At 56.3% G+C, this 13869-nt stretch overlaps 1 protein-coding gene across 7 annotated transcripts; it reads left to right on the forward strand.

Moving 5' to 3' along the window:
• Window positions 1–2957: 2957 nt before the first annotated feature.
• C8H11orf24 (chromosome 8 C11orf24 homolog) lies at window positions 2958–13504 on the forward strand. Of its 7 annotated transcripts, none has more exons than XM_033402429.2 (5): window positions 2958–4356; window positions 5493–5690; window positions 9822–9995; window positions 10896–11964; window positions 13069–13504. In XM_033402429.2, the coding sequence occupies exons 2-5, from the start codon at window positions 5651–5653 to the stop codon at window positions 13394–13396; spliced, it is 1611 nt and encodes a 536-aa protein (XP_033258320.2). In that variant the 5' UTR covers window positions 2958–4356; window positions 5493–5650; the 3' UTR covers window positions 13397–13504. The 7 variants fall into 7 exon arrangements, with proteins under 7 accessions (XP_033258320.2, XP_033258322.2, XP_033258321.2 ...); XM_033402431.2 differs by having other exon boundaries at window positions 2958–4073; XM_033402430.2 differs by having other exon boundaries at window positions 2958–3107; window positions 3789–5690.
• The last annotated feature ends 365 nt before the right edge of the window (window positions 13505–13869 follow it).

Below are 13869 nucleotides of genomic sequence, written 5' to 3' on the forward strand. Positions count from 1 at the left end.
CCTGCTTTCATCCATATAATACTCCACACACGCAGCTATGCGGTTCCCAGAGATGTGCTCAGTGGACGCTAGGTGCCAGGTGACCCCAATCCACTGAAGTTGCCAGATTCTCCTATGAGAGAATGAGTTTCCCTGTATTCTGGACCATCTGAGCCAGATATTTCCATGGTTCTCTGAAATCCATTTTCTAGCAACCCCCTAGACTGGGGGCTTGCAAGCATTTTCTCTAGAGGACCAGGCAGTAAATATTTCAGGTTTTTGTGGGCCACACAGTCTCTGCCGCAACGACTCAACTCTGCCCTTGCAGTGCAAAAGCAGCCAGATAATACATAACAGAGGCGTAACTGTATTACAATAAAGCTTTACTACAAAAGCAGACAGAGGGTCGGCACACCCCTGCTCTAGACTATGAGCTCCTTGAGAAGTTGGGCTGCATCTTATCTTTGTAATTTCAGCCCTAGCGGGAAAAATTTTTCCGATTTTTACCAAAGAGGAAATAAAAACACAGGATCACAGAGGCTGACTTTAAGGAAGGCAAGCACAGAACTGCAACTGGCTGTTTAGGTGTATTTTCACTTGTGAATTGAACAGAGGTGCTGCATTTTTCATGTTAGACCTGAGCTACTTGGGAAACTTAAAGCAAAGGATCTTGTCTTGGGACTTCCCTGGTGGTCCAGTGGTTAAGACTCCATACTCCCAATGCGGGGGGCCAGGGTTCAATCCCTGGTGAGGGAACTGGATCCTGCATGCCGCAACTGGGAGTCCGAATGACGCAACTAAAGATCCTGCGTGCCTAAGACCCGGAGCAGCCAAATAAATAAATATTTTTTTTTTTAAAAAAAAGGATCTTGTCTTCACAAACCCTCCTACCTGGCCTGCGTCTCAGCAAACCTGTCTTTGCAGGGTAAGTTCACCTACACAACCGGAAACCATGAGGTACTGGGTGGTGACAGTTTTAAATGGAGTTTCAGGTGCTCCCAGGGCTCAGAGCTGGCTATCTGACCCTGTCTTCGCACACCCGCAGTTTTCTGTGTCTGGTTTAGTTTCTTAGCCCAGGACCCTGTTGACATAAAAAAACACACAACCTAAAAGTTGAGAATTATGTTTTATTTGGCAGATAAAACTGAGGACTTAAGCCCGGGACACAGCATCTCAGATAACTCTGAGAGGCTGCTCGGAAGAGGTAAGGGAAGAGCCAGGATACATTAGGAGTTTTAGCAACAAAGACCAGGGAGTCAGAACATCAAAAGATTACTGTTAATTAAAGAAAACCAGATATCTCAAGTTAAGGAATTTAGCGCTTTTCTATATATGGGAAGATGCAAGAGTCTAGGCTTACTGAAATCATTCCGTTGATATGCACCTTAGCTATGTGGGGCCAGTATCTTGTGCTATCTCAACCGAGTCCCCTCAGGGCACACTGTCTGGGGTGGTTGCAGCAGCAGACTGCTATATTGCAGGGGGTGGAGGGGTGGGAGGGGATTCGGGGTTGGGGGGTGGACCCAGTTTCTATCCTGAGTTCCCTCAGGGCTCCCCACTGGAGGGCTGTAATGTGATGGCTTGATGACTACAACCTTCTTTGTTTACGATGGGGCAGGCAACTTTTTTTTTTCCCATTGATAACCCAAGACACGTTATAAAACTGTCTGAAAATAAAGCCTTTTGGTTTATTCCCATTGAGATTGTCTTTCACAGACAGGCTTTGGTTCGGATTTGGGGGAACTTGAGAAGGTCTTACACAGACTGGGATACGGTCACAAAACTAGTAACTTACAAAGCCTATTTCTTTTTCTTCTTTTTTTATTGATATTTTAAATTGAAGTATAGTTGATTTACAACGTGCCAATCTCTGCTGTACAGGGAAGTGACTCAGTTATACATATATATACTTTTTAAAATATTCTTTTCCATTATGGTTTATCCCAGGAGATTGGATATAGTTCCCTGTGCTTACAGTAGGACCTTGTTGTTTATCCATTCTAAATGTAATAGTTTGCATCTACCAACCCCAAACTCCCAGTCCATCCCCCTCCTTCCCCTCAAAGCCTATTTCTTTTTTGTTGTTGTTGCTTTTTAATACACGCTTTCTTTTTTTTTTTAATATTTATTTATTTATTTGGCTGCGTCAGGTTGCGGTATCCGGGATCTTCCTTGTGGCATGAGGAATCCTTCGTTGCAGCCCGCCGTCTTCTCTCTAGTTGTGGCGCTCCGACTCTAGAGCCTGCCAGCTTAGTTGCCCTGCGGCATGTGGGATCTTAGTTCCCCTACCACGGACGAACCCGAGTTCCCCTGCATTGGAAGGCAGATTCTTAACCACTGGACCACTAAGGAAGGCCCCCAAAGCCTATACCTAATGAAGGTCAAGTCCCATTCGCTTTCCTCTATACTCCGTTTTGCCCCACTGTTATTCACATCTCACAATTAAGAAACATTCTGTGAGCCTCAGTTTCAGCATCTGTAAAACGGGTGCGAAGCGCGTCACAGTGCTATTGCAGAGTTAAATCACCCAACCAAGCCCAGGTCTTGGCACGAGTAAGCACTCAAAACACGCTGGCGGCCATCCCGACTATGGCTTACTCCCAGCGCAGGCCCCCCCGCCCCCCGGTTGGATAAAGTCGGAGGGATGAGGGAGGGCATGTGGCAGGGTCACGCCGTCGGGGTAGGTCTGAGATCACCCAGCCCCGGTACCTCGGTCGCTACAGGGTAGTGTCCACAGACTGTGAGACGAGCACGAGGAACCACCACTTCCGGCAGAGACCTGCCCTAAATAGCCGCTTCCAGCCGCTCTCCAGACGTAGCTGGACCCCTCCGCGGTGGGCGGGGCCCTGGGTACAGCCACGCCCCTCGCTTCCGGCTCGCCTCCTGCAGCGCCTGGAGCCGCTGGGCGGCTCCCGGCTTCGGCCGACGCTGCCCCGCCCGCCAGGGCCCGCCCTCCCGTGACGTCACCTCCGGGGCGGTCCGGGAGGGGCCGGAGCTGGGGCGGCTGCCCTGAGCAGTCTTGGCTTGCGGTCGCGCTGCTCCGGTGCCGGCCACGTCCGCACGCCGGACGGCGGCCACTTCCCCGCCGCCCGAGGGCCTCCGGGCCGCCGCAGGCCTGCCACGCCCGGGTAAGGGGCCCTCGCTGTTGTCCGTGGAGCTGTTGTCAAGGCTGCCTGAGCCGGCTTGGGGCTGAGAGAGGGAGGTGGAGACAGGAGGAGGGGTGCATGGGAGCACGAGAGGCAGAGGAGGGGGCATGGGGCCACGAGAGGCAGAGGAGCGGGACAAGAGAAAAGATGAATGGGGACATAGAATGCAAGCTGGTGACGACTGGAGGTGAGGAATTGGAGGAGAGGAAAGAATGGAAGGAGTCAGTTGGGGGCCCAGACTCGGAAGGAGCATGGATGGGAGCCCAAGAGGCGGGAGACAGGAGGAGGGCTTAAGGGGATCCCAAACCAGAGAAGAGACCCGGGTCGCTCCAGTTTGGGAGCGGAGGAGAGGGAAGTTGGGACACTCCCGGATGGGTGGGGAGCTAATCCTGCCCGGCCAAGGCTGGGCCCCAGGAAGAGTTACCCTCAAAGAAAGAGTTGGCCCTTTAGGCGACCCAGGCCTCCCCCAAGCCCGCTCTACCTGGGAGGGTGTTGTGCATTTACATTTACCTGCTCGCCTCCTCCAGGTGAGTCCGGGTGGCTAGTTAGTGTGTGGAATTAGCTGTTAGGCTAGTATGAGGAATCCATGGTTTGCCATAAGACATAAATATCTACTTAGAAATCTGCCTTTAATAATGTTGTTGTTTTTTTTTCTCCCTGGAGGAAGCATCTCTAAAATTTCAATACAGATGTTCTGCTTATATGCCAGACTTGCCTAATGGACAAAGGAATGTCAAATCTACCCAGACTGCCAGCAAAAACTAGCCTCTTGATCAGCATTTAGCCTGATACCAAAAATTCCAAAAACCTGGAAGGAAGCGATGTAGTTAAGACGCTCTCCAGTGCTCTGGGTTCCCATCTGCCACAGAGACACTTCCTTTGGACCACAGGACAATGTCTGTATACACAAACCCACAAGTCTGTGTCGCGATACCAAAGTTCAGCCAGGTGACGTGTCAGGGCAGGTATCTGTGGTTTGCCCTGTACTTGCTTCCGCAATTCCTGTCCCTCGGTATGTATAGTTTCTCCAGCTTGGTGTAGGGACTGGGACCACGTTGCCGCTGATAAATAAGTTACTAGTGTGATGGAATGTGGCTGGCAACACTTGTGTTGAGCCCAGGAAAAAAGGAATTAAGCAATTTGGAGAATTGTAATCCAGAAAAAGGAATTAAGCAATTTGGAGAATTGTAATCCAGAAAAAGGAATTAAGCAATTTGGAGTCTGATATCAGGTAACTTGCACACAGCACCCTGCATATAACAAACAGTTTCATAGAAGTTAAAAGTAAAGCCAAGGTTGGGAACATAAGAAATTGGAAATGGGAGATGTTGAGAGGTAGCACAAAGTCAAGGACCAGAGAAGGTCATGAAGTAGGCACCCAGAGCCACATTCTGAGGGTGCCTTTCTAATACAGGGTTGCCTGGCTAGTGGGGTGCTGCCCCTTCCCTGCAGAACTTGTGAGGGGCTGACCCCTGAAAATGGGAACTCCCAGCACCAGCCTAACCTCCTGTCTTTCCACCTGCCCTGCTCTCCTACTCAACACTTAGTCCTTCTTGCTTATTCCCTTCCTGCACAGGGGTCTCTTCTTTCTGAGACCGTGATCTGCCCAGTCACTCTGCACCAGATCATGAGGATAACTGGCCAGACCCTCATTTAAGGCTCACTAAAGCCTTTTCAGGGGAGACTATGACTCTGAGTCTTGTTAATGCTTTGTCCGTTGTGAGTCAGATTAGCACAGGCCCCCACGTGGGAATCTTGACATTTAGAATACGCTGTTGGAAAGTGGAGTCAGGACCATACCAGAGAGATGAAGTGACAGCATGAGGGCCTGTGCTTGACTCCGCACAGCGGCCAATTCCTGTCTCTGTGGGAGTGATCACCAGCCCCGCTGGCTGAGGGAAGACAGTGATGGCATCCAGCAGAGGTCTCCTGAGCGACCAGTGGAGTTTCCTGAGATAGCTTTAGAGAGATGCTCCATGCACACGCTCACCTCATGTATGTCACTGTGTGTGATTGCACATGTGCATGTGTATGCTTGCACGTGTACACACATGGCAGTGTGCACGCAGGTGTTGCCATGTGCACATGGATACGAGTGCGTGTGTGCGCGTGTGACCGCATGCATACGCACGTGTACCTATGCACATATGCGTGTGTGTTGCTGTGTGTGCACATGGGCGTGTGTGATAGAGAGCAGGCCCGTCCGTGTGGTTCTCAGGCATCACCACCTACACATATCTGCCACTCTAGGAGGTGCTGAGTTTCTTTCATCTCCTCCTGAGTTTACACTAGAAAAATGCCTCCCTCCTCACTGGGTTTTTCCCCTGTGCTTTTCCTAAGGAGCGTTTATTCTTTTTCAAACCGTAGATGCATCTTCTACCAGAGTGGAGCATCTGCCTGGATCCCACGTGTGCCACAAAGCGTGCCATGGCCTGGGAGTGCCCTTCAAAGCCGTCCTCGCCTCCTGCAGAGCCAAACCTCGCCCGACAAGCGCACAGTGTCAAGCCCTCAGCCCCCCGAGGAAGATGGCCCAGCCTGGGCACACGCCCCGAGCAGCTGCCTCTCGTGAGTGTCCAAAGCCCTGCGGGCAGGGCCACCTGCTCAGTGACAGGACAGTGAGCCCGAAAAGGGCCCCGAGGGGGCTTTGCAGGGACAGGGTGGGCAAAGGAAAGACAGCGAACCTCAGAGGGCCAAGCCGTCCAGTGTGCAGGAGGCCCGTTCGCTGTCAGAGCTTCTGCCTTCTTGGGTGGCCCTGGTGGGGGGTCCCCAGGCAGGTATGGGAACCGTGTGGTCCTCTGGGCCGTCTTCTGTTTCTGTGAGGTTCTCTCTGGGCCTCGTGTCATGAGACCACGATACTATGGGAGCCCCTCGCTGCACGGGCAGGGGTGCTGCATCTCACTGATGCGGGGTGCGGAGGGGGCGCCTCCTAGCAGAAGGGGTCCTGGGAGGAGACCGACTAGAGTCTGTCCCTGGACCAAAAATGGGACGGCCCGTGTCTGTTCCAGGATGAGGGACTGGACGGGAAGGCGGAAACCCATTCAGGCCCTTGAATCAGTTCCTCCTGCCTTAGCTGGAGCATCAGCTCTGAAGCGCCAGAGGCGGGGGTGGCAAACTGTGGCCTGTGGGCCACGTCTGTGCCCGCTGCCTGTTTTTGTAAATAAAGTTTTATCGGGACCCAGCCACACCCATCACATACCTATGGTCCATGACTGCTTTCGCAGACTTGAGTAGCTAAGACAGACCGTATGGCCCACAAAAATCTAAAATATCTGCTATCTAGCTCTCGATAGGAAAAAGTTTCCTGACTCTGCTCCGCAGATTTGTAGTGAGGTGGCAGTGGAAAGCCTGGGGTGCATTCTGGAAGCCCCTGTCAGATCCAGGGCTCAGACTTGGGGAGCATGTTGGGCTGAGTGGTGGCATTTTTAATGCATTCAGTGGACGTGACTGGCCAAAGAGAGAGTCGTTTAAATACACTTATTTACGAAGAGCCCAGCTGCATTTACTTCAGCTAATGTGGGGGGAGTGGGAGCTCTCTGTGCCTGAAACCTCCCTGGTTCAGTCCTTCCCCCTCATGACATTGGTCTGTTTCTTCTCTCCCCACCCCACCCCCTCTGTTTCAGTCAGAACAAAGAATGCCTTTTGCTCTGGAGAAAACAGATGCAAATCTGTGGTTTGTAGGGCTGGGGAACCTTTTTAAACCTGTAAGACACCAGGAGCTCTTATGGACAGTTTTGGCGGGAGAGTGCGCCATGAAGCTAAACTAAAGTTAGTGACTCTCACGAAGGGATTAGAAGCATGGGGGAGGGGAGTGCCCAGCCTTCCAGCAGAGTTTGTGCTCGAAAGGGTTTTTCCAGTCGTGAGGCCACTTTGCAAGAGCCCCCGCTGCTCACAGGAGAAAGAAAGCCACCTCTAGATGCCCCTTTATGCCGCACGGGGACTGCTTTCGCGTGGCCGCCAGCAGGGCTGGAAGTGCTCCTCGAGGGGGCCGGGCTGGGCCAGGAACTGCCGGTATTTCACGTGTCTGGCGAGGGTGGGCTCGCAGGGGAGAGGCCGTGGGGCAGCCTTTGAAGGCGGCCTCGCCGTGTTAAGGAGCTTAGGAGTTATCCTGGGAGAGCAGGGGGCTTAAGCACTGGAGGCAGCGTCAGCTTTGTGGGTTACAGAGATCTTTCTGGCAGCTGTGGCATGGCAGATGGAGCAGGCCCAGGATGGGGACGCTTGAAGGTGACTCTTGGGGCTGCTGGGAAGCCAGTGAGCCTGCCCTGCTCCGCGGGAGGGCAGCCTGGCCGCAGGGCCGTGGAGAGCAGCAGTTAGCATCCGTGCCAAGGCGAGGAGTCCATCAGGACGTTTCGTTCAGGGTGACCTGAAGGCTCCCTTCCAAGACATTCTGTGGAACCCAAGGGCTTCGCCATGAGGGCCAGGGGAAAGGCCGAGGGCCTAGGACATCTTCAGGCAGGACTGATTGTGGAGGCACCCCCAGGAGTCGCCAGCCCTCAGGCTCCCAGCAGACTGTGCTCTGCTTGCCCTGTGCCCACGTCGAGTTTGAGTCTCAGGACTAGCCCTCGTTGCACGTGACTGGGCTGTTGTCCGAGGGGACCTGGGCCTCGCAGGCGGCCACGTGGGACTCCGGCAGTTGGGTGGGGCTGAGAACAGGATCAGGGCGCACCCAGGACCGGCAGGGCATGAAGTGATGGGGCACTTGAGGCCACCTGCCCCCTCGGTTCCCCTGTGGTGAGGGACCTGAGCCTGCCAGCATGTGGGAGAGACCTGGGGTGAGTGGGGAGACCCCGCTGTGTGCTCGGGAAGCCAATCCTGTTGAGGCTCAGCTGCCGTGGCGTCTCTGTAAGTTTCTGCAGTTGCACCGTAACCCTCGGAGACCAGGGCTTCTGTGACCAGGTCCACTTAGCCCACCCTCTGTCCCCTGCTGTGGAACCCCCTTACTGAGTCTCTCAGCCTTCACAGGCCTTGCCCCCTGCATCGCCACCCCAGCTGCCCCTTGCCAGAACGCCTCGCTTGTCACACCCCTGCCTCGGGCCTGCACGGGCTCGCCTCCCCCCACACCAAAATCCAAACTGCCCCGTGGTGGCCTCTCTCTCTCTTGTTTAAGCCCAGGTCTCACTGCGCTGTCCCCAGGCCTCTGGCCCTGCTGTCATCACCTGCTGCTCCTGCCACTTGCCCCCCCACCCCTTTCCCACCAGGTGGATCCCAACCGTCTTTCAGAACGTGGCCCAGGTGTTACTAGCCAGGGTACCTTCCCTGGCCCCCGCCTCCACCCCCCACCAGCTGAATTCCGTGCCTCGTGGGCCCTGCAGCACCCTGTCCCGTCCCACCCACCTCTGGGGCCTCTGCACAGAGGACCAGCCTCCACCTGACCCTTCGCAGCCTCCCAGGTGCCATCTCCTCCCTGTTTCCTGACACTTAGTCCCTCTACACTGGCACCAGCCTGCACTGACCTCTCTTCTGTGTCTCCCGTTGGAGGCAGGCTCCCTGGAGGAGGGGGCTGTGCGGCTCTCATCTTTCTGTCCTGAGTGTACTGTCTGGCGCATGAGCAGGCACTCGGGGAGTATTGGACGAAGGGATGGGTGATGGGCGGTGGATGGGTGATGGGCGGTGGATGGGTGATGGGCGGTGGATGGGTGATGGGTGGATGGGTGATGGGCGGTGGATGGGTGGATGGGTGATGGGCGGTGGATGGGTGATGGGTGGTGGATGGGTGATGAGTGGATGGGTGATGGGTGGATGGGTGATGGATGGGTGGATGGGTGATGGGCGGTGGATGGGTGATGGGTGGTGGATGGGTGATGGGTGGATGGGAGACGGGCGGTGGATGGGTGATGGGTGGTGGATGGGTGATGAGTGGATGGGTGATGGGCGGTGGATGGGTGGATGGGTGATGAGTGGGTGATGGGTGGGTGATGGGTGGATGGGTAATGGATGGGTGGGTGGATGGATGGGTGGGTGATGGGTGGATGGATGAATGGATGGGTGATGGCTGGTGGATGGGTGATGGGTGGTGGATGGATGGGTGGGTGGGTGGATGTTGGGTGGTGGATGGGTGTATGGATGGATGGATGGGTGGGTGATGGGTGATAGATGGGTGGATGGATGGATGGGTGGGTGATGGGTGGATGGATGAATGGATGAGTGATGGGTGGATGGGTGATGGGCAGTGGGTGGGTCATGGGTGGATGGTGGATGGGTGGATGATGGGTGGATGGTGGATGGGTGGATGATGGGTGGATGGGTGATGGATGGGTGAATGGATGGATGGGTGGGTGATGGGCAGTGGATGGGTGATGGGTGGTGGCTGGCTGGCTAAGTGGAATCTTTCCATGTGGTCAGCTGTCACGGGTGCAGAGAAGTGCTCTGGGCCCTGCAGAGGCCACAGAGAAGTTGAGGAGGAAGTCTTGGCCCCCCTCTCTGCTGCTCTTTCATACTCTGAACTCTGAGCTGGGATAGTAAGACACATAGTGAGACTGGGTTAAGAAGTGCTATAAACCCGTCAGAGGAGGCACTGGGCGGATCCCTGAACACGTGGCTGAGACACTCTTCCTGAATGCTCTTCCTGAATGCCAGGCCCCAGGGGAAACATCTGGCTGGGTTTGCACCCTGGGACCTCTCGGAGCACTCCACAGCCGGCGCGTTGCCAGGCCTGTGCCCCGTGTGTCACTGACCAGATGCCTCCCTTCCTGACCTTAGGTTCCTCGGCCAAGCAGCAGGGAACTGTCAGCAGCCTGAGGAACGGCAGGCTGGGGGCCTTGGGCACCGCCCAGCCTTGCTGCCAGCTCACCTGCAAGATGTGGACAGCCCTCGTGCTCATCTGGGTTTCCTCTTGGTCCTTATCTGAAAGCCACCTGACAGCCCCGCATCCACGTAAGTGAGAAAGCCGTGTGACTGCTGGACGGGCCTGCAGGGGCCCCGCAGCTCCCGGGGGCTGGGCTGCAAAGGCCTGTTGGGCCAACATGGGACCTGGCCTCTGAGCCTTGAGAGGGTGACTTACTTGGCCTTGCAAAATGTCATTCCTTCCATAAACCTCGTCTTTATTGGGGAGTTTGTCGATCCACACGTCACATATTTAGTGGCGCTTCTCCTCTGTGCCAGACACTGTTCTTCTCCAGGAATCCTGCTTTGAATCCGATCATAAAGCCAAGAATTCTCGCATGGTGTGAATATCTGGGCAACGGTTTATCTGCTGTGTAAACCTGGGTGTGTGTTGGATAGGTTTTTTTAATGGCGAATCATACCTGTAATGTGAGAGATGATGATATTTTGAGAACTGGATCAAAAAATGAAGCTCTGGGGGCTTCCCTGGTGGCGCAGTGGTTGAGAGTCCGCCTGCAGATACAGGGGACGCGGGTTCGTGCCCCGGTCCGGGAGGATCCCACGTGCCGCGGAGCGGCTGGGCCCATGAGCCATGGCCGCTGAGCCTAGGCGTCCAGAGTCTGTGCTCTGCAATGGGAGGGGCCACAGCAGTGAGAGGCCCGCGTACCGCAAAAAAAAAAAAATGAAGCTCTGAAGCCTTTCATGGGCTTGGGGTTCAGAGAGCACAAAGGAGATTTTAAATCAAAGTGCTGAGCGCCTCTGTGATGGGCTGCCGGCCAGATGTGTGCAGGGAGGAGATGAGAGGGAAACGTGTTTGCCGGGCTAAGAAGCAAGGCACCACACAGCCTCCCCGGCCAGTCCCACAGGCCGAAAATTAAGGCAGTCTCTGAATGATCCACCTGCACAGGGTTGAAGGTGATCGTATCTTTTCCTCCCTTTTCTGACCCTAAGGGTACTCAGTCCTCAACAAGACGCTGGAGAATTCAGAACAAAACTCATCCATGGAAACCATTACAAGAGTCTTGAATGAAATGTCTGCAAGAATGACCTCGGTGACACCTTCTCCCATCACGTTGACCAGAGGGACTTGGGGAGGCGACCCCACCTCTCCTGCGGTCACAGCAGGGACAATGCACAGGACAGAGGCAGGCGCGTCAGCGACGGCAGAAGGGACCCCTGACGGAGCCACCTCCGGGGTGCCCACGCCGCCTGTCCCGGCGTCTGACCGGCGGACCCCGTCCTCACCCCACACACGGGCGCCTGGCAGCGGCACACTGTCTGGGCCAGCGACGCACACAACACCCACGCCGGCCACGGGTGCTCCCACAGCTGCTGCAGCCCTGGCAAGCGTAAGCGGCCCCTTGGACTCGCACGGTCGTCCCGGGCACACCCCCGGCCATGCCACAGCCAGCCCCACGGTGCCCCTGAGTCCCCAAACACTTAACGCGTCCACACAGGGCCCCACCGTCCAGGCGCCGACGGCCCGGACTGCGGCTGACGCGGCAAGTAGGCCTGCGCCCACCCTCCTCAACACAACCCCAGAACCCGCCTCCCCCTCTTCGGCTTCCGCATCCATGACAGTGGGGACCACGACCAAGGCCCCCCAGCCGGCTGCCAGCACAGCGCCAGCATCTGCCCCTCACTCCAGCCCGGCCCCCCCGACGCAGCCCAGCCCCGTCACATCCATGCCGGGGGCCGCGGGGCCAGGCACCACTCAGACGCCGGAGCAGGGCGAGCCTGAAGCCGCGCCTGGCACTGCTTCCGTGGGGCCGACCCCTGGGAGCTCAGGGGACTCCAAGGTGCCAGCCACGGACGCGTGTCAGCTCAGCACCCAAGGCCGGTACCTGGTGGTCTCCAGCGAGCCCCTGGCCCAGTCCCCGGTGAACAGAAGTTTCCTCCTGGCAGTGCTCCTGCTGGGGGTCACCCTCTTCATCACAGTCCTGGTTCTGTTTGCCCTGCAGGCCTACGAGAGCTACAAGAGGAAGGACTACACGCAGGTGGATTATCTCATCAACGGCATGTACGCCGACTCAGAGATGTGAGGGGAGGGCGCTTGGCCGGGCCTGGGGCTGGGCCCTTCCCCTCCTTCCGTGTTGCCTCTGTGGCCAAACCAAGTGCTTCCAGATTCTTTTGGTGCAACTTAGGAGACGCGCCAGTCGCTTAAACACATTCAATCGTTGTCCGATTAATTCCACGATCACTAAAGAGTTGCTGCTTTTTTCATATTTATTTTTGTAACGATCACGAGCAGGCAGTGATTCTGCCTTGGGGTGGGGTGGGCGGCCCCGGGGTGGGTCCCGACCTGAATTAAAGCAATGACCCTTTCCACTCAGACCCTGTCTCCCCGTTTGTGTGGGCTGCGTCCTGCCCGCCCCCGCCCCCCGCCCATGGTGGCCGGGGAGCCTTTTCGAGATGCATGTGACAGGGTGTGTTCTTGTAAACGTTGAATGTAATACGAGGCCCTGGCCATCTGCTGTGTCTGTGCTGCTCTCCTGGGCTTCGCTCTTAGGCCCAAACCTGCCCCAACCTGGGTGGGAGGAGCCCCAGCCTTTGAGGGTCTCTGGCACCGCGTGGAGGTGGGGCCCCTTCCTCTAACCCTCCTTTTTCAGCACTGTGAAGTGGCGGACGCGTGAAGCCTGGTTTGGGCACGAGAGCCGAATGCAACATGTAAACCACACCTGAGCTACACAACGTGGCCAGGTCGGCAGGACCTGCCCAGACCAGGCTCTAGGTGACCCCGCACAGCTCATGGTGGGCCCTGGCCGAGTGGAAACCCAATAAGCTGGTGCCGTGGGAGAGTCATTACTAGCACCTCGCTCCAGGTCACCCCGGGACCCAGGGGAGCGCTAGGCCCGAGTGAGCCCAGGGCCCTCTCCTCAGCAGCACGATTGCCCCGGTGCCAGGCCTCATGTCCCCAACAGCCCTCAGCGCCCACACTGTGCTTGTCCTGTGTCACACGCTGTCCTTGTGTTTCATGCACGAAACTCATTCAGCCCTCACCCCCGCCCCAGGAGATCAGGGCTCTGATCCCCATTTTAAAGGCGGGGCCACTGAGGCAGAGGAGACCTAACTTACCCACTGAGGGCCAGAGTCCAGCTCTTTCCTTAACTATTTTGTTTTACAGCCGCCAGGGCTGCACTTGGCATTCTAGCTTCATCTGCTCACCAGCCAGAGGGAGGCAAGAGAGCTGGCGGGCAGCACGTGAGGCTGCGTTCCCAGGCCAGGTATGCAGCCACCAGCCGTGTGACCCGGAGCAAGTGTGGCGTGTTGTGGACTCAGCCGCTTTACCTGGGCGATGGGGAGACTGTCTGTCTGTCACAGCCCCCAGGGGCATGCTGCCTGGAGCGATTCCAGGTGGGGAGTTGACTCTTGCTTTCTCAACTACTCTGAACCCTGAGGAGGAGACCGTTCTACCTGGAGACTCCAGTTTCCCCATCACAGAAATCTCCTGAGCCAGGCCTGCGTGTCCACTTCCTCTTATTGAAATTCTGCCTCCTCCAAAAGGGATTTCAAATGGCGCATAATAAAAGACGATGGTAGTGAACTCCCAAACCATTTGAAATAACTTATGAGAGTAGGGAGGAGGGATGGGAACAGTCCTCACCCGTTTTCTAGCTCCATCCCGGGTTTCCCCAGCCCATCTTTTCTCACTGGTTGGTTCAGGGGGCCCAGCAGACCCCTTTCCCTCGCCAACAGCTATGCTGTGTGTCCTGACAGCTAGGCTCCAAGCAGCCTGTGCACCTGTGTTTCTCCCTGCCCTAGCCGACCCATCGTCCACCTGGGCCCATCTGCCGTGTGATCACAGGTGCTGGCGCTGACTGTGGCTGAGAAGGTGTCAACCTCACTGACCGGAGCTCCAGGCCAGGCTGCAGCTCTGTTGTCCTTGAGTCTGAGCGGCCACCTGCTGCCCGGATCAGGCAGCTCT

The sequence above is a fragment of the Orcinus orca genome, chromosome 8 (genome assembly GCF_937001465.1).
Source record: "Orcinus orca chromosome 8, mOrcOrc1.1, whole genome shotgun sequence".
Classification (NCBI taxonomy): Eukaryota; Metazoa; Chordata; class Mammalia; order Artiodactyla; family Delphinidae; genus Orcinus; species Orcinus orca.